General features: G+C 41.5%; 1 protein-coding gene across 2 annotated transcripts in view; it reads right to left on the reverse strand.

Annotated features, from left to right (window-relative positions):
• LOC307266695 (protein NLRC3-like) overlaps positions 1–19,513 on the reverse strand; it is a 20,861-nt gene extending 1,348 nt beyond the window's left edge. The window contains exons 1-7 of one of the 2 annotated variants that reach the window (XM_080048782.1): positions 19,463–19,513; positions 18,902–19,084; positions 18,275–18,354; positions 15,106–16,984; positions 10,111–10,287; positions 3,718–3,891; positions 1,076–1,249 (exon numbers count right to left, since the gene is read on the reverse strand). In XM_080048782.1, coding sequence (XP_079904908.1) covers positions 1,076–1,249; positions 3,718–3,891; positions 10,111–10,287; positions 15,106–16,984; positions 18,275–18,354; positions 18,902–19,056 — 2,639 coding nt within the window. In that variant the 5' untranslated portion in view covers positions 19,057–19,084; positions 19,463–19,513. Of the gene's footprint in view, positions 1–1,075; positions 1,250–3,717; positions 3,892–10,110; positions 10,288–15,105; positions 16,985–18,274; positions 18,355–18,901; positions 19,089–19,462 lie in introns of both variants that reach the window. The other variant, XM_080048781.1, reaches the window with a different exon arrangement.
• Between the last annotated feature and the right edge of the window lie 2,987 nt (positions 19,514–22,500).

Consider the following 22,500-nt stretch of genomic DNA (forward strand, 5'->3'; position numbering starts at 1 on the left):
CTCTCTGTCTCTCTCTCTCTCTCTCTCTCTCCCTCTCTCCCCTCTCTCTCTCCCCCCCCCTCTCTCCATATATATAATGTTAAAGGTCCTACATGTTCATACACAGACTGAGCAGCTAAACATCAGCTGTGATCACTGGACGACATGGAGACAAAACCTGATGATTGTTGTTTGAAATAAGAGCCAGTGATTTGCTGCTTCAGTCAGACTGATCTCAGAGCTGTGACAAAGATGAACTGATCAATGGCTTAGTGTTGTAATGAGAGAACAAACCCTGGCTAACCCTAACCCTCTCGCTCTTTGTCTCCCGCTCTCTCTCTCTCCCTCCCACCCTCTCTCTCTCTCTCTCTCTCTCTCTCTCTCTCTTTCTGTCTTTATCTCTCTCCCTCCCTCTCTCTCTCTCCCTCCCTCTCTCTCTCTCTCCCTCTCTCTCCCCCCTCTCTCTCTCTGTCTTTCTCTCTCTCTCTCCTCCCTCTCTCCCTCCATCCCTCTCTCTCTCTCTATCTATCCCTCTCTCTCTCCCCCCTCTCTCTCTGCCCCCCTCTCTCTCTCTCTCTCCCTCTCCCCCCTCTCTCCCCCCTCTCTCCCCCTCCCTCTCTCTCTCTCTCTCTCTCTATCCCTCTCTCCCTCCCTCCCTCTCTCTCTCCCTCCCTCCCTCCCTCTCCGTCTTTATCTCTCTCTCTCTTCCTCCCACCCTCTCTCTCTCTCCCACCCTCCCTCTCTCTCTCTGTCTTTATCTCTCTCCTCCCCCCCTCTCTCTCTCCCTCCATCCCTCTCTCCCTCTCCCTGTTTTTCTCTCTCTCCCTCTCTCTCTCCTCCCTCTCTCTCTCTTTCCCTCTCTCCCCCCCTCTCCTCCCTCTCTCTCTCCCTCTCTCTCTATCTCTCTCTCTCTCTCTCCCTATCTCTCTCTCTCTCCCTTCCTCCCTCTCTCCCTCCCTCCCCTCTCTCCTCTCTCTCTCCCTCCCTCTCCCTCTCTCTCTCCCCCCCTCTCTCTCTTCCTCCCTCTCCCTCTCTCTCCTCTCTCTCTCCCTCCCTCCCTCTCTCTAAACTTGACTGACTCCAACCCTCTACTCACTCCAGTCTCTCCAGTCTGTAGTGTGGACTCTCCTTAAGATCAGACAGAGGCTTCACTGCTGACTCCTTCAGGTTGTTGTTAGTCAGATCCAGCTCTCTGAGATGGGAGGGGTTGGACTTCAGAGCTGAGGCCAGAGAAGCACAGCTGATCTCTGACAAACTGCAGCTCCACAATCTGAATAAAGAATAAATGATGTAAGTTTAGAGACAATGGCCCTCATTTATCAACCTTGCGTAGACCAGAAATTTGGGTGTACGTACATTTCCACGCAAACCTCGGCATTTATCAATATGGACGTGAGCGTAGGATACGCTCAAATCCCACGCCAGCTCTCAGCTCGTGTACGCAAGTTTGTAAACAGCATGGACTCGCAGTGCAGGCTGTGCCGGGTAGCCGATGACTTTGTTGGACAATTATTAGAAGATAATACAAATGCAGTGTTTGCTCAGACCGAAATAAATATATTAATCACTTAAAAATGTGCAACTGAGTAGGAGCACTGATTCAATAGTGCACACACCGGCCACATAGGAGCGCTGCATTAGACTTCGTAAGGGCAGTTGTCTCCGTCTGGAGCAGCTGGGGGGACACTGAGGCACGGGGGCTGCATTCATTCAAAATGTTAGCCACAGTATTAAATATGTAGTAGGCCTACACTGCTCTTTATGATAAAAAATATACGGCACAACATTCAGCTTAACATTTCATTTATTTGACGCACTTTTTAGATGTTAATTCCTCTTTTAATGTGTCATTGATCGCTTAAGCGAGAGATTTATTTCCACCGTTAACCGGCACGTTTTTCCGATCTGCTGGTGGAGCAGGACAGTGGGCACTCTCACAGCTGATCGTTGCCGGGTCGGCTTGTGCAGCTGACGGCCGGGCTGACCACTCGTGCCAAGCGCATGCTGTCATACAGTAAAACGCAAAATGTGTTATTTTTAGTTTTTACAACCCTTTTGAGTAGTGCTATCTAAAAGGGCCAATACATTCTAATCATTCAAATCTCTGCAGACCTGTATTTATTTTATGGGGACCATTACCGGACAGTTCGTGCGTCTGTTTCTCCTCTAGCACTTATATTATGCCCGCACCCTCAGTTGGTTGCATTTAGGAACAGCAACACGCTTTTTTTAGTGGCGATTTTTTAGTCAGACCACTTTTTCTTCATCTATTCAAAGAAATGGCGACATATAATTGTATATGCTGTTTTATAGCATTTGAGCAATAGCCATAGCCTATGTAAACCTAAAATGCAAAATCCTCAGCTGGAGATCGTTTGTTGTCAACACCAACGCTGTTGACCGCAGCAGTTATTTCCTTCCTAACTGCTGCCTTCTGTCGTTCTTTGATGCCGCTTGTAATGCTCCGAAATGAAACTCTTTATTTTTCTACTTTCGCTGTTATTCTGTCAATTTCTACTTCAGATAAGTTCCTCTTTTGTACCGTAATTCGCATATCCATGTCGCAAAACCCCTGGGCGAGGCCTCTAAACTGAGAAAATATAGGGGCGTGGTACGATTGTTTTCAGCCGCTGCATTTATCAATAATGGCGTGGCGTACGCCGAGATTGGCGAGATACGACTGTTTGATAAATCCCACGCGATACCTGGCGTAGGGAGGTATTTGCGCCAGAATCTGCACCAGTTTCCACGCAAGTTTGATAAATGAGGGCCATTGTGTGTGTGTGTGTGTGTGTGTGTGTGTGTGTGTGTGTGTGTGTGTGTGTGTGTGCATGCTTGTGTTCTGAAGGATCAAACTCAATGATCAGACATGTTTTAAACTTTCAAACTGAAATGTATGGAAAACAAATAAATAGTCCTCCGTCAACTGGTAAACGTTTAAGTAAATAAAGAATAAATTATGTAATTTTGGAGACGTGTGTGTGTGTGTGTGTGTGTGTGTGTGTGTGTGTGTGTGTGTGTGTGTGTGTGTGTTCTTAAAGGTTCAATATCAATGATCAGACATTTGTTGCTAAAACAGGCTAAAATTAATGGAAAGCAAATAAATATTTCTTCTTCAACTAATAAATGTTTTCATTTTTAACTAAAATATTAGTTGGGAGGATCTTCAGTATTAAAATGTGACAGTTTACCAAAAGTTATGAACAAACATTTACTTTTGCGAGGTTGTCCCCAGTCAGATCACATGAAGACAGTAAGAAGCTATAACTGTAGAATTTGATTTGATGATTAATTCAGAGCCATCTTTAATAGTAACCTCTCATTGTTTATTTAAACTTGAGGATCTCTCTATTTACTTACATGCAATGACATTTGTTTGGAATGAATTTTTGATATATGATGAATTAAATGGTAAATGGACTCCACTTATATAGCGCTTTTCCCTGGTATTTCACATACCCAAAGCGCTTTACACTGTTTTGTTAACTAGTAAACGTTTTCAATGTAAACTAAAATATTAGCTGGGAGGATATTCAGTATTAAAATGTGACAATTTACCCAAAATTATGAATGTACATTTACGTTCTTTTGTGACTGCAGACTAAACTTTGTACAAGAGAAATTAAAATATGAACAAAGAAAATGTATAACTTTATGGATGTAAGTTAAGTTTGCATATGAATGAGATCTAATTGTTAATTATAATATCTACAATAGTAACAGATTCAGTGAACTGACCTCAGAGTCTCCAGTCTACAGTGTGGACTCTCCAGAAAACCACACAGCAGCTTCACTCCTGAATCCTTCAGGTTGTTTCCACCCAGATCCAGCTCTCTGAGATGGGAGGGGTTGGACTTCAGAGTTGAGGCCAGAGAAGCACAGCTGATCTCTGACAAACTGCAGCCCCACAATCTGAATAAAGAGCAAATGATGTAAGTTTAGAGACAATGTGTGTGTGTGTGTGTGTGTGTGTGTGTGTTTTTGTCCGTGTCTGTGTGTGTGTGTGAGTGTGTGTGTGTGTGTGTGTGTGTGTGTGTGTGTGTGTGTGTGTGTGTGTGTGTGTGTGTGTGTGTGTGTGTGTGTGAGTGTCTGCTCTGAACGATCATTATCAATAATCGGTAATTTTTTGCTAAAACAAACTGAAAATAATCTATAACAATATTTCTCCTTCAACTAGTAAACGTTTTCAATGTGAACTAAAATATTAGTTAGAAGCATCTTCAGTATAAAATGTGACAGTTTACCAGGTGTGTTCAAGTTTTACTGTGTAACTCAACATGACTTTGTTCTAATCAATGAGCTTTTCTCTACAATGACTGGAGAGACTTTGTCATTGTGTTGTTGTGGATCATCATAATATCAGCCTTCTACAGACATCCTCCACATGTCACCACAACATTAATACATCTATTCATGTTTAGTAAATCAAGGGTTTATAATATATATATTAAAGTATTATTTTATATCTAAATACATTAAGTGGGTGGGACAATTTGAGGGGAAGATTTTAAAAGAGTAGATGTCATTTCCTGTATTCTGCTGCCCTCTAACATGTAGCTTGATGAATGTCTGGCTAAAGTAAAAAAAAAAATTCTGGGACATTCTCTAACTTAATCCAGAGGGAGAGGTTGATCTCTCTATGCTTGCATGCAATGACATTTGTGTGAAATTAATTTCAGTTTTTTGACTGGATTACATGGTAAATGGACTCCAGTTATTTAGCTCTTTTCCTTGTTTTTTTCACAGACTTTAAGTGCTTTATATTGTTTTGCCTTGCTCACCCGTTCACTCACACATTCATACACCGATAGCAGCAGCAGCTACCACGCAGGGTGCAAGCTAACTATCAGGAGACTGTAGTGTTCTGCAACATTTATGTTATATTAAAATAGGTTAGTAAGGTTTGAGGTAATACAGAAAAGCAATAACTGCACCACAACACACACAGGTCACACAGTGACCTTACAGACGGCAACAACAACTGTTGCAGACACAGCAGAATATAGGAACACGATTGCGAGACCTGGCTTCTATTAAAAGCACACTATTGCTAATAAGGCTTGATATAAGATCTGTCACACACACACACACGCACACACACACACACACTCTCACAGACACACATACACACACACTCACATACACACACACTTGCACACACACACACATTCACACAGACACACTTACACATGCACACACAGACACACACACACACACTTGCACACACACACACACATTCACACAGACACACACACACATGCACACGTACACAGACACACACACACACCCAGACAGATAGTGTATTTAACCAACCGCCTGCACTAGATCAGGGCCTTGGCCTTTGCCTATGCCCGAGGAATGAAGACTGCTGGGGGAGCTCCCTACCCCCAAAGTTAAGGCTAGATAACTAGGACAGGGTAGGATGAGATCTGAACTATTGTAATGAATAAGTACCTTTGTGTTCATAGTAGAAGTTGTCTACTAAGCTGATATCCTGTTATGTCAACCCTTCAATAAAGTACCCGTTAGACTGAACTCCTACTTCTCCGTGTCTATCTGAAGCCTGTGAGATGACTCCTCTCTCTCTAGTAATATCAAATGTAGGTAAACAATTGGCCCCCTCGGCCACGATGACAACACATGTTTACACTACAAGACATTTAGGGTTCAGTGTCTCTTTGCCCAGGGACACTTGGACATGTGGCGGGGAGAAAGGGGATCCAACCACCAAGCCAGCCTCCAATTAAGTGGAAAGGACAACAGAAGTCAGTCAGTTTATTCTCCAATAAAATGTGGTAGATTTGAATAGCCTCTATTACCAGAGCTTGCTGAGCAGATAGTCTTAAAGGTTAGGGGTCACTGGTGAGAGACGAAAACACCTATATAAGGACTTGTGTTCCACTTGTTGTGATGAAAGAAGTTGCCTTTTCTGGGATACTAATAACATGTGATGCACCCTACACACAGATATAAACGCTGTTCTGTAGCTTTAAGAGAGAGCCAAGCGGCTCCCAGCCTGCTGCTTCGATGCTACTACCGAATCCTCTGTAAATGTCCTGTCTGGAATCTCCTGAAATAAACTTGAACACTGATGAAAGTCCAGTCTGCCGCCTCTGTCTATTGTCAGCCATGGGGAACCATTCAGCTACCACAAAACATTTATCCTCCAATCGTTACTGAATCCAGCAGCTAAACGACGGTGGCCCTTTTTCCATGAACAAAAAATCCACGAATGACACGTCACCAACATTTATGTAGAAAGTCAAGAGTCCCCATAGAGCAGTGTTACTCATTGCGCGGCTCGCCAAGCTTCTATTTGCGGCTCGCATGGCAGTAAAACAATACTGTGATATGTTCATGCAGTTAATACAGATATTTCATAAAAACATTAAAAACAAGCAGATCTATAACATTAAACCTGTTAAACTAACGTGGCTGCTCTCTTACAAATAATTAATAAAATAATAAGTCAACAGCGGCATTACAAGGTGGAAATACAGACTAGAAAATATATTTAAACTTGATCAGCCCTACGCTGACTGACAGCGGGGTTGCCACATTTGCGGTTTTCCTGCATTTCAAGGGAGAATGTGCTCTTGGATGGATTGGGCTACTGTACAAAAAAAATAACTCACAACAATATAAATATGTTATGCATACCGTCTATCACAAGCATGCTCACGAATATGGAGTATATTAAATCATTTGCAAAAAAATAAATCTTGTTTTATATCCCTAAATTGGACATTTAAGTTGGAGGACACTAACAACCTGGCAACCATACACACGTACCGCAACGACGCTAGCTTGGAGGCGATTTCAACATTTCTATTTAACCCTCTGAGGTCTAAGGGTATTTTCTCGGATTTTACATACTTCTATAAATACCTATTTTAAATGTGCAAGAAGATAAATAATACCAAAGTGTTTTATATGGAAATGTTCAGAACCCATTAGCCATTAGTTTTATGAGGTCTATTTATGTCCTAGACCATTGTGTAAATAAATAATTGGCTTGAATGCTGAAAAATGCATTGCGATTTTTGAAAAACCTGGAGATTTGTGTGAAATAATAACCTTTAGTCATCCTGAGGAGTTGTTTTTCCCTACTGTTTTTTGGAAAAAAACAGTAGGGAAGTGCACAAAACATGACTAATATGAATTTTGGTCCAAACGCTTTTTGGTAGAAATGTTGCCTCTAACTCTACTTTCACAAAGCATGAGGAATTTAGACTGAATGAAGACTTTGTACCACATATAAAGACTCATGGGATGTATACTAATAAAAAAGGGAGCATCACAAAAAAATATTCAAACAAACAGTTTACTATATATAACAACACGCAGGAAAAACAATAATTACAAACTATTTACACACTATGTAGTATACACTATTTACAAGCTAAATGTCAATGCCATGCCACTTTGCAAAACAGTTCCTGTCCACTTGCAGGCAGAGGGCAACATTGCAGCTGGGTGTGTGGGTGCTGGTGGTATTTGAGGTGTGGGTGGCGCTCGGGTTGGTACCTGGGGAATTTGGGCACGGGACCTATTTGATGCGGGTGATGGGGTAGCTGGAGGCCTTATACCTGTGCTCCTTTTGGACATGGACCTTGTGCTGGGCAGGGAAGAAGGTGTTGACACAGGTGGTGCTGATGCTGCAGGAGTGGAAGGTGCTGGGCTGGGTTCAGGCAACTCTTAGTTTTCCAACTGTCCTTTATTTTTATCTTCATTGTACAAAGCAACAACAAGTGACCCTTGTTACATTATAATACTAATAGAAATGTGTACACTCTCTCAAATTTCACAAATTGTGTGCAAACAATAGTTGATGCAAAACTGTTTCCAAACTAGATTATTTTACTATGACACAAGGGCACTTGTACACTGAATAAAAAACTATATTTGACATGCCACATTATCGTTTTTTATTTCTTTGTTTATTATTAGATAAGTGTAGGCTAAGAAACTCTCTGAAACGTCGCAATGTTGTGCTAGAAGTCAAGCCTTGGAAATAAGAACCATCACGCGACAACTGACTATTGCGCACAGTAAACGCAAGTTTCAGATTACAAGAGATTTTGTAAATTCTCTTACCTGTCTTCAAACGGGTCGATGTGATCTTCATAACCACATTCGTCGCCTGAATCAAATCCTTCGATGTCAGAATGGCCATCTTCTTCATGGCTACTAACTTCTGCAAATCTCTGCAACAGCAGCGTCTGTTTACAACTTTCTTGTCGCCATTGTTTCCACTGAAAGATTCCTGTTCCCTTCAGTAAAAAAACCCAGGTACTACGGTGATAAGGTATGTCCTTAGTGTTTTACTTAGTGCTGATTGGTGGGTTTTGTTTCAGAAATATTGATAGACAAGCACCTCCAACCAATAGCGCAACGAGACAAGCAGGTCCAACCATTAGCGCATGGAGTGACGCACAATGTGCTGGAGAAGGAGGCTCACTTCTCGCGTTGTTTTCTAAGCCTATAGTGGACGGAGAGTAACGCGAGAACATACCCCGGAAACAGGAGAATCTCTAGTTTCAGACGATGTTTTCATTTCATTTCTCAGCCGTTTATTCACAGAGATATTAATAAAAATATGCGTGCATGCACGCATTCACGCGAAGTCGCGTTAGTCGACCTCAGAGGGTTAATAGATTTCTAGTCGGAACCAGTTGGTCACCAGGTGGACAGATACTAAGCTCCACAAATCAGAAAAATTAAATGTTGTGGCTAAACTGCATATTGTATGTTATCTTTGATCAGGCAGGGTTCCCAATGTCTCTGAATTATTCCAGAAAATTAATAGGCTGCTAAACAGCTCACATAGGACACCATTGAATTAGCCTCTTAATGTTCCTCTCATAGTGCACCGGATTGATGCATTTACTTTTGAAAGGGAAACAAAATGTATTCCAAGGGGGTATTATATGAACACACTCATTTTGATTGATAATATGTAATTCAATCTTTTTTTTTTTTTTTTTTACATATATTTGAATAAAAAGTAGGATAATAATGTATTCTTCAATAGCTTCCATGTTATGTTTTCATATCTTTTCAAATATGTTGTGGCATTTTTATAGAGTGCTTGGCGGCCTTATCAGTGCAGGAGTCACTAGGGCTGACTCCTGTTGATGCATTGTTATTATTGTATTGTTGTTGCATATTTGAAATAAATCATTAATTCATTCATTCATGTGACCCAGTGTCTCCAAATTATTCCAGAAAAAAGTACACAGTCACACAGCTCTTAATTTTCCTCTCAAAGTGCACGAGATTGATGCATTCTAGGTTAAAAGGAACCACATTTTCTTCCGGGGGAGCATGTCCCAAACCCCCCTAAGGACTGGGTTCACAAAATTTGGAGGGAAACACTGGTTCAGGAATTACATATTAATTAGCAGGCATGCTTATGTATGACTGGATTTATAGCTTTTGATACTTTGCGGTAAAAATGGCTCTCCTGTTGACAGTGTCCTGTCAGTGTGGCTCTCCTGAAATAAATAGTGAATATCAGTGCCATAGAGCAACTGGCCTTACAAACAGTTAATTATCTCTTTTCTTATGTTACCTTCTTCTTGCTGTGTTTTTTTTTGCTTAGTAGGAAAAGGTTTAAAGCAGAGGTCCACATTTGTTCCAGTCTCAAAACAACATGATATATGTACATTAAAAGAGTTATTGCTGGCAGAAATAATTTGTCCTCTCTCTCTCTCTCTCTCTCTCTCCGTCTCTCTCTCTCTCTCTCTCTCTCTCTCTCTCTCTCTCTCTCTCTCTCTCTATCTCTCTCTCTCTCTCAACAGAAGCTCAAACTCTCTGCAGCCTGTTTCTATCTGTTATCACCAGATCTTCAACAACCTCATTCATATCCCTCACACACTCTACAGCCTCACCAGTACTGACATCATTTCCACTGACTGATGGACCACAATGTGAGAAAACTGTCCATCAAACATTTACTCTCTATGCTTTTCTTACAACTGTTCAGACATTTTGAAAAAATAATACTTCTGAACCAATTGACATTTCTTCAGATTTGTGCTCTGGCGAATCCTGAACATCTATGAACCAAAACCTTAAATCCTCAGTCAACTGAATAAACACACAATATTCTACAGACAGTGAACTGACCTCAGTGTCTCCAGTCTGCAGTTTGGACTCTCCAGACCGGCACAGAGAGGTTTCACTCCTGAATCCCCCAGGTCCTTGTTGAAGCCCATGTCCAGCTCTATCAGATGGGAGGGGTTGGACTTCAGAGCCGAGGCCACAACTTCACAGTGAGTCTCTGAGAGTCCACAGTTAGAAAGTCTGTAATGACACATTTATTACAAAATGTTATTATGAAAGAAAACAGCTGATGACAGAACACTCTGATATTTCCTGATTTGAGAAGTAATGGCTAAGGTGGCCATCTTAAAAACACAAGCCCCCCGCCTTGACTACTGACCGACCGGTTTGCCCGTACAAAGAAAAAAGTTTTAGTGCTCAGTTTCAGTGTATTCTCCAATAAACAATATTTATCTTCCAATCAACTGAATCTAGCAGCTAAACGATGGTGGGACTTTTTTACATGAACCAATCCTTCACTTAACAATAAAGCAAATGATTTGCATGCATGCTTGTTGGACTTACAAACTGTTAATTACCGTAATTTTCGGACTATAAGCCGCAACTTTTTCCCCATTTTTCGACCCTATATGTTCTGTAGCTACTAGAGATGGGCGTTAGTAATCGAGTACTCCTCGTTTCAAATGAACTCGATTGGTGGATTAAAATGTTATATACAGTCATATGAAAAAGTTTGGGAACCCCTCTCAGCCGGCATTATAATTGACTCTGCTAAAACAAAAAAAAAGATAAAAGTGGTATGTCTTTAATTTACCAGGAACAGCTAAGTACTGGGATGTTTTCCAAACAAAGATTTTTTGAAAAGCAGTATTTGGTTGTATGAAATAAAATAAAATGTGAAAAACTGGCTGTGCAAAAATATGGGTACCCTTGTGGTTTTGTTGATTTTAGTGCCTGTAACAGCATGTAAAACTGATGACTTTAAACACAAAGTTGGTTGGATTATGTTGTTAAGCCTTGAACCTCATATAATTGTCTGTTTAATCATGAGAAAATGTATTTTAGGTGCCTAAATGCAAGTTGCACTTCTCTTTGACTCTCTGCTGAAGTGAGACAGAATGGGATCATCAAAACAGCTCCCAAAAGATCTGAAAAACAAAGATTATTCATTGTCCTGGTTTAGGGGAAGGCTTCAAGAAGCTTTCCCAAAGGTTTCAATTGTCAATTTCTACTGTAAGGAACGTTGTCAGGGAATGGAGGGACACAGGCACAGTTGCAGTTAAACCCAGGTCTAGCAGACCAAGAAAAGTACAAGAGCGGCATATGCGGCGGATTGTGAGAATGGTTGCACACAACCCAAAGATCACCTCCAAAGACCTGCAAGAACATCTGGCTGCAGATTGTGTATCTGTACATGGTTCTACAATTCAGTACAATTTGCACCAAAATATCTGTATGGCCGGGTGATGAGAAGGAAGCCCTTTCTGCGCCCACGCCACAGATACAGTTGCATGGAGTATGCAAAAGCTCATTTAGACAAGCCAGCTTCATATTGGAAGAAAATGCTTTGGACTGATGAGACAAAAATTAAGTTATTTGGTCTTTATAAAAAGCAGATGTTTTGGTGCAAATTGCGCTGAATTGTTGAACGATGTACAGATACACCATCTGCAGCCAGATGTTCTTGCAGGTCTTTGGAGGTGATCTGTGGGTTGTGTGCAACCATTCTCACAATCCTCCACCTATGCCGCTCCTGTTTTTTTCTTGGTCTGCCGTGCCTGGGTTTAACTGCCACTATGCCTGTGTCCTTCCATTTCCTGACAACGTTCCCTACAGTCGAAATTGACAATTGAAACCTTTGGGAAAGCTTCTTGTAGCCTTCCCCTAAACCATGACAATGAACAATCTTTGTTTTTCAGATCTTTTGGGAGCTGTTTTGATGATCCCATTCTGTTTCACTTCAGCAGAGAGTCAAAGAGAAGTGCAACTTGCATTTAGGCACCTAAAATACATTTTCTCATGATTAAACAGACAATTATATGAGGTTCAAGGCTTAACAACATAATCCAACCAACTTTGTGTTTAAAGTCATCAGTTTTACATGCTGTTAGAGGCATTAAAATCAACAAAACCACAAGGGTACCCATATTTTTGCACAGTCAGTTTTTCACATTTTATTTTATTTCATACAACCAAATACTGCTTTTCAAAAAATCTTTGTTTGGAAAACATCCCAGTACTTAGCTGTTCCTGGTAAATTAAAGACATACCACTTTTATATTTTTTTTTGTGAAAGCAGAGTCAATTATAATCCCGGCTGAGAGGGGTTCCCAAACTTTTTCATATGATTGTACTAGGGATGGGGCCGATCCGATCCAGTATCGGTATCGGGTCCGATATGGCCGAAATCTGCGTATCGGATATCGGACTGACAGCTCCGATATTAAAATCCGATTTTTTTTTTTTTTTTTTTTATAATTTTTTTTTTTTTTTTTTACTTTGTAAGAGCGAGCATGCGCCGACGTTCGGTGGAGGGAGAGAGGACATCACTTTATAATTTGACATACAGTACATATCAGTTTGTTAGCCAGTGAGCTAACCACAGCTAATCCAAGTCAAGGAAGTGGAGAGGCTTGTGACAAATTCTACTATGTAAAATACAGCCAGAGAGAGAAAGACTGTTTAGACAAACAGACCACCACATATTCTAGTGGGGCAGAAGTAATCATTGAGAAGGATTTCTGCCTTTAAGATAAACCTATGCATTTGTGTATATTTATTGCTCTTTTAAATTAGAATTGCTTAAGCCTTCCTAGCCTAATACATAACACCACCAACGAAAAAATTTATAAAAATTATGATATCGTATCGGCCAGTATCGGTATCGGCCGATATCCAAACCCCAGGTATCGGAATCGGATCGGAGCTAAAAAAAGTGGATCGTCCCATCCCTAGATTGTACGTGTACAAAACGGCACAAAACGGATAAAATAAAGTTTAACAAAATTAAATATTTTGTTGCTAGTGCAATAAACTGAGCGTTGTGTCAAACAGCAACTGCAAATAACTGCCACCTCCGTGCCACCGCAGCGCAGCCTGTGTTCTCCACGGCACCGCAGAGCTGAACACGGTCTCTTCTTTCTCTAGAACATTTTCAGGAATATAACTGTCCAATTATTTCAAAGCAGATGATAAAGTTACGTTTATAAAAAGGGGAGATGACACCTGTTACTCTCTGTTAGTAATGAGTAGACTCCAGGTGAGCATGCAAGGTGCTCTCCGCATGGGAAGAAAAGTAAAGAAGAAGCAAGGCTTACTTCAGGCACATTCGCTCCGAGCCAACAACAGTTACGAAGCCTTAACTATGGAATATGGGGATGAGATTCAAAAACCGACCGGTGTAATGTTCCGTTAATGAGGAATTAGTCGCGGTAATTATTCACGAACATGGAGTGAGCATTACGCGGTTGGATATAGTCTACTGCTTTGGTGAGTTATTTATATGTATTTAAATTGTATGACAATAATTTTATATTATCTGCTGCCCTTCTTATTTTAAATGGTGACTTAGGCTATTTTTTTTCGTTACAACTACAGCCCATGCTTTTTTTCTCCCCACCGCATACCTACTCGATCGGTTTAAATTGTGGCCCGTCTATTTAATTACTTTCAGTGAGGAAAAGGTGTTTTAAACTTGTGGGGAAACAATCCTTAATATCATATGGCAACTGTGACTGTTTGACAATAAGCATTGAGCGCTTTATTGCGGTGAACTGTAGTCCTACAGATAGATGCGTTGCGTTCTAAAAATATTAAAAAAATTAACGAGGAATCGATTGATCCTCGAGGAATGCAAGCGATCACTCGAGTAGTGAAAACACTCCCATCCCTAGTAGCTACTATTGCACAAACTCTTACTTATGGTAATTAAACATTATAACACCTGCGGCTTATAGTCCAGTGCGGCTTATAGTGCGGAAATTACGGTATCTCATTTCATATGTTACCCTCTTCTTGTTTAACGCTTAGTAGGTTAATGTTTACAGCACAGGTCTGTATTTGTTCCAGTCTCAAAACAACATGCCATATGTATGGGGTGTGCGATATTGACAAAATTGAATATCGACAGCCGACGATTTTCCACTCATGCTCAAGTCGACTCTAAAAGTAGAAATTGGAAAATCGGATGTTTCCATTTTTTTTTTTTTTTAAAATCGGAAATGGGAGATGTACCCTTGATGCGAATTCACCTCTGGTAAAGAGTGCACTGCAGGAGCTTCACTTCTGCAACGTGCATGAAAATTGCAGCTTCACATCAGAGTGACAGGCGTGTGCATGACTTTAGGGCCTGGAGAGTAAACGAAAAGGAGCAAACCAACGCTGAACAGGTAGCAAAAATAAACGCAGCACTGCTCTATGGAGATATTTCGGATTCAGGTACAGCGACCTTGAACAAAAATAAGTTATGTCAAAAACTTGTAAAGTTAAAGACTCTACATCACCATGGCAGCACAACCAATCTGTATGAACAGCTGAGACAGCTCAGAGAAAAGTCTGAACGAATGCATGAGAATGTGGCCCAGGCTTCAGGAAGTTTACACACAAGGGCTGCACTGCTACTTAAATGCATTCATTTATTTTCAAGGGGAAAAAACATTGTATTTATTATTTAAACTGTTAAGTATAAAAAAAGCATGATAGTGCAGGCCTACGAGATTTGAAAGAAAAATGTTAGTACTGCTTTATTTTTCATGGTTATTATTGAGAAATACATATTCCGATATCGGGATCGGACGGGACGGACAATCATTCTTGAGAGACACAGCTCTACTACAGGCAACACAACACATTCTGTGCTGGGAAAAAAAATGAAAAGCTAAAAGAAAAACCAAGCTTACCTTAAAACCCGTACAATTAATTAATTCAAACCAATTTCTGTAATAAATAAGTGGAACACTATTTTATGAATAAGAAGAATTAAAGATTTTATAATGTGTATGTGTCTATATATAGAACTAATCTACACTGTTTAATAATATTTATCACATCTGGACTTACAGAGCCTTTCTGCAGTTCCTCACAGCTGGAATCAGTCTCCATCGTCCCTGGTCTGATGTGTTGTACTTCTTCAGGTTCAACTCATCCAGAACCTCCTCTGACATCTGCAGCATGTAGGCCAGAGCAGAGCAGTGGATTTCTGAGAGTTTCTTCTTTGATTTGTTCTCTGACTTCAGGAACTTTTGGATCTCCTGATGAACTGATTGGTCGTTCATCTCCGTCAGACAGTGGAAGATGTTGATGCTTCTGTCAGGAGAGATCTTATCACTGTTCATCTTCTTCAGGTTTTTGATAACTCTCTGGATGGTTTTTGGCCTCTTTTCTGTTGGACCCAGCAGGCCTCCTAAGAGTCTCTGGTTGGACTCCAGAGAGAGGCCATGAAGGAAGCGGACAAACAGGTCCAGGTGGCCATTTTTGCTTTCGAGCGATTTCTCCATGACTCTCTTCAGGAAGACATCCAGGGATTCATTATTTGTGTCCCAGTCTTCTCCCAGGAAACCCTTCAGTACCTCTGTGTTGTTGGTGGTGAAACAGTGGAACATGTAGACCGCAGCCAGAAACTCCTGAATGCTCAGATGAACAAAGCTGTAGACTGCAGTAGACTCAAAGATCACACTCTCTTCTCTTTTGAAGATCTCGGTACAAACTCCTGAGTACACAGAGGCATCTGTGACATCCAGACCACACTGCTCCAGGTGTTCTTGGTAGAACATGATGTTTCTTTTCTGCAGCTGTTCAAACGCCAGCCTCCCCAGCTTCAGAAGAACTTCCCTGTCGGCCTCTGTCAGCTCCTGTGGACTCGTCTCATGTCCCTCTTCATACTTCTGCTTCTTCCTCTTTGTCTGAACCAACATGAAGTGTGAGAACATGCCAGTCAGGGTCTTGGGCAGCTCTCCTCTCTGGCCTGTAGTCAACATGTGCTCCAGAACTGTAGCAGTGATCCAGCAGAAGACTGGGATTAGACACATGATGTGGAGGCTCCTGGATTTCTTGATGTGTGAGATGATTTTGGTGGACAGCTCTTCATCACTGACTCTCTTCTTCAAGTACTCCTCCTTCTGTGGGTTGGTGAAGCCTCGTACTTCTGTCACCCTGTCAACACATGAAGGAGGGATCTGATTGGCTGCTGCAGGTCGGGAAGTTATCCAGATGAGAGCCGAGGGAAGCAGATTCCCCTGGATGAGGTTTGTCAGCAGCACGTTGACTGAAGATTCCTGTGTGACATCAGATACAACCTCATCGTTGAAGAAATCCAGTGAAAGTCTGCTTTCATCCAGACCGTCAAAGATGAACAAAACTTTACAGAGAGCGAGCTTCTCTGCTGTGACCTTCTGTAATGTTGGATGGAAAACATGGAGCAGATTGAGAAGACTGTACTGCTCATCTCTGATCAAGTTCAGCTCCCTGAACGAAAGCAGAATCAGCAGACTGACATCTTGGTTTTCCAAGCCCTCTGCCCAGTCCAGAGTGAACTTCTGCACTGAGACGGTTTTTCCAATTCCAGCGACGCCGTTCGTCAGGACGACTCTGATCTGTTTGATGGGTCTCTGTCGGTCTGCTCTGATGTGTTTGATCATTCGTCTCCAGAATCCAACGTGTTTCACAATGTGTTCCTGTTGGTCGGGTAAGGCTTTGAAGATGTCGTGGCACCTGATTGGAGTGTCATGGTGGGTCTTCTTCCTGGAAGCGGTCTCAAGCTGCCTGACCTCATGTTGGGTATTAACCTCTTCACTCTGTACCTCTGTGATGTAGAGCTCAGTGTAGATCCTGTTGAGGAGAGTTCCACTTTCTGCTTGATCAGTTCCTTCAGTCACATGTTCACATCTCCTCTTCAGACTGATCTTATGTTCATCTAGAACCTCCTGCAGACCACCACTCACTAAGGAAGAGACAAAACATAGAACATGTGACAGTGTGTTGATTATCTGCTTTGCCAATATGAAAATATCAGAACTATGGTTTTGAATAATATGTCGACTCAACAACCGATTTTAAGACTCAAACGCAAGTCAACTCCAAATATAGAAATTAGAAAAATTGGGGAGTTTACCCTTTTGTTATTTTTTTCCCGTATGTGATGTGAAAAAAATAGGGCTGTCAAATTAACGCGTTAATTTCGATTAATTAATCACAGAAAAATTAACGCGTTAAAAAAATGAACGCAGATTAATCGCACTTCTATAAAGCCCTATGACCCGGTGCAAAAGTGGTGCGCAGCTGCACCTGTAGCTTGCAGACACGGCCCGCACGGGTAAGAGAGAAAAGTAAAGAGAGAAGCAGGGGAAAGGGGCCAAGGGCTCAATATGGACGGTTTATGGGATGCTTCGGGCAAATAAGCATGACGGTAGGAATACGTCTTATGTTATTCTCCACAGTGTCTGTGCATTATTGATTTAGTGGGTGCAACAATGTAGGTTCAAAACAGTAGCTTATCTCTCAATCTTCCTCCGTGTCTCAATTTTGTTTGCTAGCTGTCTCGTCTCCCGAATAAACGGACACCCGCCCTGTGTGTGTGTGTGTGTGTGTCAATATTTTTGCCTATGAGTATGACGATCGTGTATGAATCGGCATAGGCTATGCGCATCTGTGGCAGTGCAGCGCTGTCTGTTGTGGGAGATGGAAAGTCGTCATTTAGTCTGCTTGTTTTTTTGGGAAAATTCGGCGCTAGTTCATGTATAAAGCTGGCTGAGGGGAGGAGACAGAAGTTACGAGAGACGGAGAGCGAGAGAGAGAGAGAGAGAGAGAGAGAAACAAACTGTAGTAGGCTATACAGCCGTTTATAAAAAAGGCATAAAAGTGTCATATAAGTATGCGATTCATTTAGATTAATTAATCACAGAGCCTGTAATTAATTAGATTAATGTTTTTAATCGTTTGATAGCCCTAGAAAAATATACTGTTTTTATCTACTTATCCCTAAATCACAAATAGCCATTTGCCTTAATGGTTTTAAATTCCAACCATTACCATGTGAAATTCTGACTATGTGCCATTATGTCGACTGGGCCAAATAGTTGAGTCTACTACTAGATACAGACAAGGATGCTTTGAATACCGACAGTGCTTTTGCCTCTCTGCATAAGGCCTAAAATGGCTGCCTCCTCCATGTTGGATTCAAACCATATTATTTCAGACATGATGACATCAGCTGACAGATCTTCAGTCTTACTTTGTGCAGTGCTGGTCTGACTGGCTGTCTGCAGTCCAGGTCTGGTTGTGGATCTGTGTCCACATTCAGGAGTCATCTTCCTGTGGAGACATTTCTTTATTAATAAAGAAGTTGATGAGGCTGAATCAAATATCCAGATGTGCCCACAGATAGTCAAAGAAAACAGTAAAAGTGTTGTTACTTTTCTGTTGGAATTTAAGATTCAGTCTGAAAGTCGAATTGTTGCTCCATTTATTTCCTTTCTCCTAGAACAATCAGTTCACTTACTGTGTGTCTGAGGGTCCAGGTTCATTACTGAAGACTGGAGGATAATCTTTGGACCAGTCACCCACATTAATATTTGATGAATTCTCAGAGTAGGGCTGAGTGGTATGGCCTAACAATGAAATATTTTTTTTACAGAGACAAAGTCGTTCAGGAAGCTCTAAATACACAAATGTGGCTGACGAGAATTAGAATGTTTAATTTTTTGTAGAATGTTCTTGTATTAGAATAGTGTCAAGATCTAAGGGAGCGCTGCCTCCGGGGTATGATCTACCGTGTTGTTTATATATAATCCAAAAAACAGTTTTCTTCCAACTTTGTGCTTTATTTTAAAAACATGAATAAAAAGTCAGTTACACTTACTGTGTGTCTGAGGGTCCAGGTTCATTCCTGAAGTTTAGAGGATAACCTTTGGACCAGTCACTCTTCATAGACAGACAGCTGAAGACTCCAGACTCTGCTCTGTCCTCTTCCTCCATGTTAACACTCATCTTCTGGACTTCAGTCAGTCTAAACATTCATACCAACACAGGCACAGGAATCTGCCTGTCTGCAGGGAAGCAAAACAAAACACTAAGACAGGTTTCAACATGTGTGTCATTTATCAACACTGTGGAAAGCACCTCTCTCTGTTAGGGTCATCAGACGTGTCAGGAACAAATAGTAACACAATCGCTCTAACTCTCTCTCACACACACACACACACACACACACACACACACACACACACACACACACACACACACGCACACACCTTGTTTTCTTGGCTCAGGTTTATTATTATTCAGACAATAGGAACTTTGTGTCCACAGGTTGATCAAACTGTTGAGTTCATTTTAACATTTCTTTCATCTACAGTTTACAGGAGAAAAAGACTCAGAGATTGTGACAGTAAAATAATATTAATGTTGTATTAACACTCACCCTGCCTCGGCCTTAAGTTTCCCTCCGTCTGCTCTGCCGACTCAAAATGGAGTCTGAACGGACTGAATACTTTCGCTTTCAGGGTTCCCTCCATAGACATATATGATGTCTATGGTTCCCTCCCTCCACTGTTACTCGACATCAGCCGGCCGACATTCGGGAGGGAGGGGGCGCGCGGTGTCTGAGAAGGAGGCGGGCTAGCTGCTAGCTGTCACTCAGGAAGATCTGAATAGCCTCGTTCGACTTGGAGCCGTCTTGCTCAGAGCTGCGCAACTATGACGCGCGCCTTGCTGAGCGCACAACAAAAATGCTGCAAAAATGCTGTGCGCTCTGCAAGCCGAGCGTCATAATTGCGCAGGTCTTAGCAAGACGGCGACATCTCAAACGAGGCTATTGACATGACTTCCTTGAAAAATGGAGTGACACTAACGGCCCTGTCGCTACACAGTGAGCTCATATGCCACACAGAGGCGGAGGACTTTTCTTATTCTAAATTGTTGGCGGGCAACTTGGATGTAGATAATGTGTCTATCTATCTTAGTGTTACGAGACAGAGTAGCGCAAGTGAGTGAGCGAGCGGCAGTGTGTGTGTGTGTGTGTGTGTGTGTGTGTGTGTGTGTGTGTGTGTGTGTGTGTGGGACGTCAGTGAGTGAGTGGACGAGCGAGGAGAGTGAGCGGCAGCCTGTGTCAAAGTGAAACGTGTGTGTGTGTGTGTGTGTGTGTGTGTGTGTGTGTGTGTGTGTGTGTGTGTGTGTGTGTGTGTGTGTGTCCAGGGAAACAAAAAGGTAGGCCTGTGGCATGGAAAACAATACTGTGGAGCCTTTTAACAATAGGAACCATTGTGGGAGTCCACAATAGAAAATGATGTGAATAGATGATCAAAAATAAAATACAATTTAATTTAGCTCTGCTTCCACCACTCAGCGGACAGACAGACAGACAGACAGACAGACAGACAGACGGACAGACAGGGTTTGAAGGTTGGTCCTTTTTGGGTCTTGATGTCTTTGCTCCAAATGGTTTCATTTAAATGTCCTTGTTTTTATTTATTTAATTATTTAAAAGTGTATTTATTATAAGTTGACTTACTGTTTCTCCCATAGTCTCTCATAATGTTATTTATTTCCTCCCTTGGCCTGTTCAAGGTGAATGTTGTGTTTACTTGTGTATTGTGTGTAGGCCTATTAGATTGTATGTCCTCTAGGAGAAATTGTATGTTTGTAATTGTGCTGTATTTAACAGTCAGGGAGAACTGGCCTGGACTAAGTCAGACAGACTCACTCTAAGGAAATAACTCCAAAAACAAACAAGAAAACTACTAAGGTGCGAGGTAGTGGCAAGGCATCTTCCTATAAAGGTCTATGACAGGGCAGAACACTGAGCTACACTTCATAGTCCAAAGTGAGTTTACTAAAGCAAATAAACAATTAAAGACTAAATAAATGTCATCTGAAACAATACAATTAAGGCAAGAAGCTCTGAACTTGATATTTATCTTGCAGTATTTTAGTTGTGTCCATGTGTCTGTCTGTCTGACTGCTGTCTCCCTGTCTGCCTGCCTTCCTGCCTGTCTGTCTGTCTGTCTGTCTGCAGTGTTGTGTGGTTGAGTCTCAGTTCATTGTTGATGCCGCAGCACCACCTGCTGTCCAAACCAACAAACTACAAGCTGAAGTCAGAGGAGGACGCTCACACTCAACATGCTTTAGTTTAAAGATGGAGTCAGTGATTCTGGAGAACGCTTGTTGTCTAAATCAGTGAATATCTCCTCATGATCCACTACCTGTCTGTACTGAGTGAATATCTCCTCATGATCCACTACCTGTCTGTACTGTGTGAATATCTCCTCATGATCCACTACCTGTCTGTACTGAGTGAATATCTCCTCATGATCCACTACCTGTCTGTACTGAGTGAATATCTCCTCATGATCCACTACCTGTCTGTCTGTCTCCTCATGATCCTCTACCTGTCTGTACTGTGTGAATATCTCCTCATGATCCACTACCTGTCTGTACTGAGTGAATATCTCCTCATGATCCACTACCTGTCTGTACTGAGTGAATATCTCCTCATGATCCACTACCTGTCTGTACTGTGTGAATATCTCCTCATGATCCACTACCTGTCTGTACTGAGTGAATATCTCCTCATGATCCACTACCTGTCTGTACAGTGTGAATATCTCCTCATGATCCACTACCTGTCTGTACTGTGTGAATATCTCCTCATGATCCTCTACCTGTCTGTACTGTGTGAATATCTCCTCATGATCCTCTACCTGTCTGTACTGAGTGAATATCTCCTCATGATCCACTACCTGTCTGTACAGTGTGAATATCTCCTCATGATCCACTACCTGTCTGTACTGTGTGAATATCTCCTCATGATCCACTACCTGTCTGTACTGTGTGAATATCTCCTCATGATCCACTACCTGTCTGTACTGTGTGAATATCTCCTCATGATCCACTACCTGTCTGTACTGTGTGTGGGCAGTGTGAATACACAGCATAGGCTCTGTAAACAGGCATGTTGCTAGCTACAGTGGGCCCCTTTTGTTTAAAAAACCCTTTGTTTACATAACAGTTTACAGAGCCTAGGCTGTGTATTGTCACCAGTTTATTTTCAGTGCACACACAGTACAGACAGATGTCTCTTTATAAAATATACCGTCAAATGATTTCACATCGGCTTCTGTTGTGCTTTTATTCAAATGATCAAAAAGCAAAAATACATTTCATAAAGGTTTTTTATCATCACATGAATGGAATTTCAAGTCTTTATTTTACCTTGACTTTTACACTTTAAACACACAATCAAACTTTGGTATAAAAACAAACAACAAAAGCTGTTACATCCCATAAACGTGTTTCCATGGAGACAGTCAGTTTACAGTAAAACAAACTATCAAAAAATATTCTGAAGATTTTCACCAATAAAAAGTGATTTAATGTAAAATATTAAAATGTTTTCACTTAAAGCTGGGGTATGTGATTTCTGATTGGTCAAAGTTAACATGAGCTGTACACTTTGACCAA

The sequence above is a fragment of the Ammodytes marinus genome (genome assembly GCF_949987685.1).
Source record: "Ammodytes marinus genome assembly, chromosome: 2".
In the NCBI taxonomy this organism is placed as follows: Eukaryota; Metazoa; Chordata; class Actinopteri; order Uranoscopiformes; family Ammodytidae; genus Ammodytes; species Ammodytes marinus.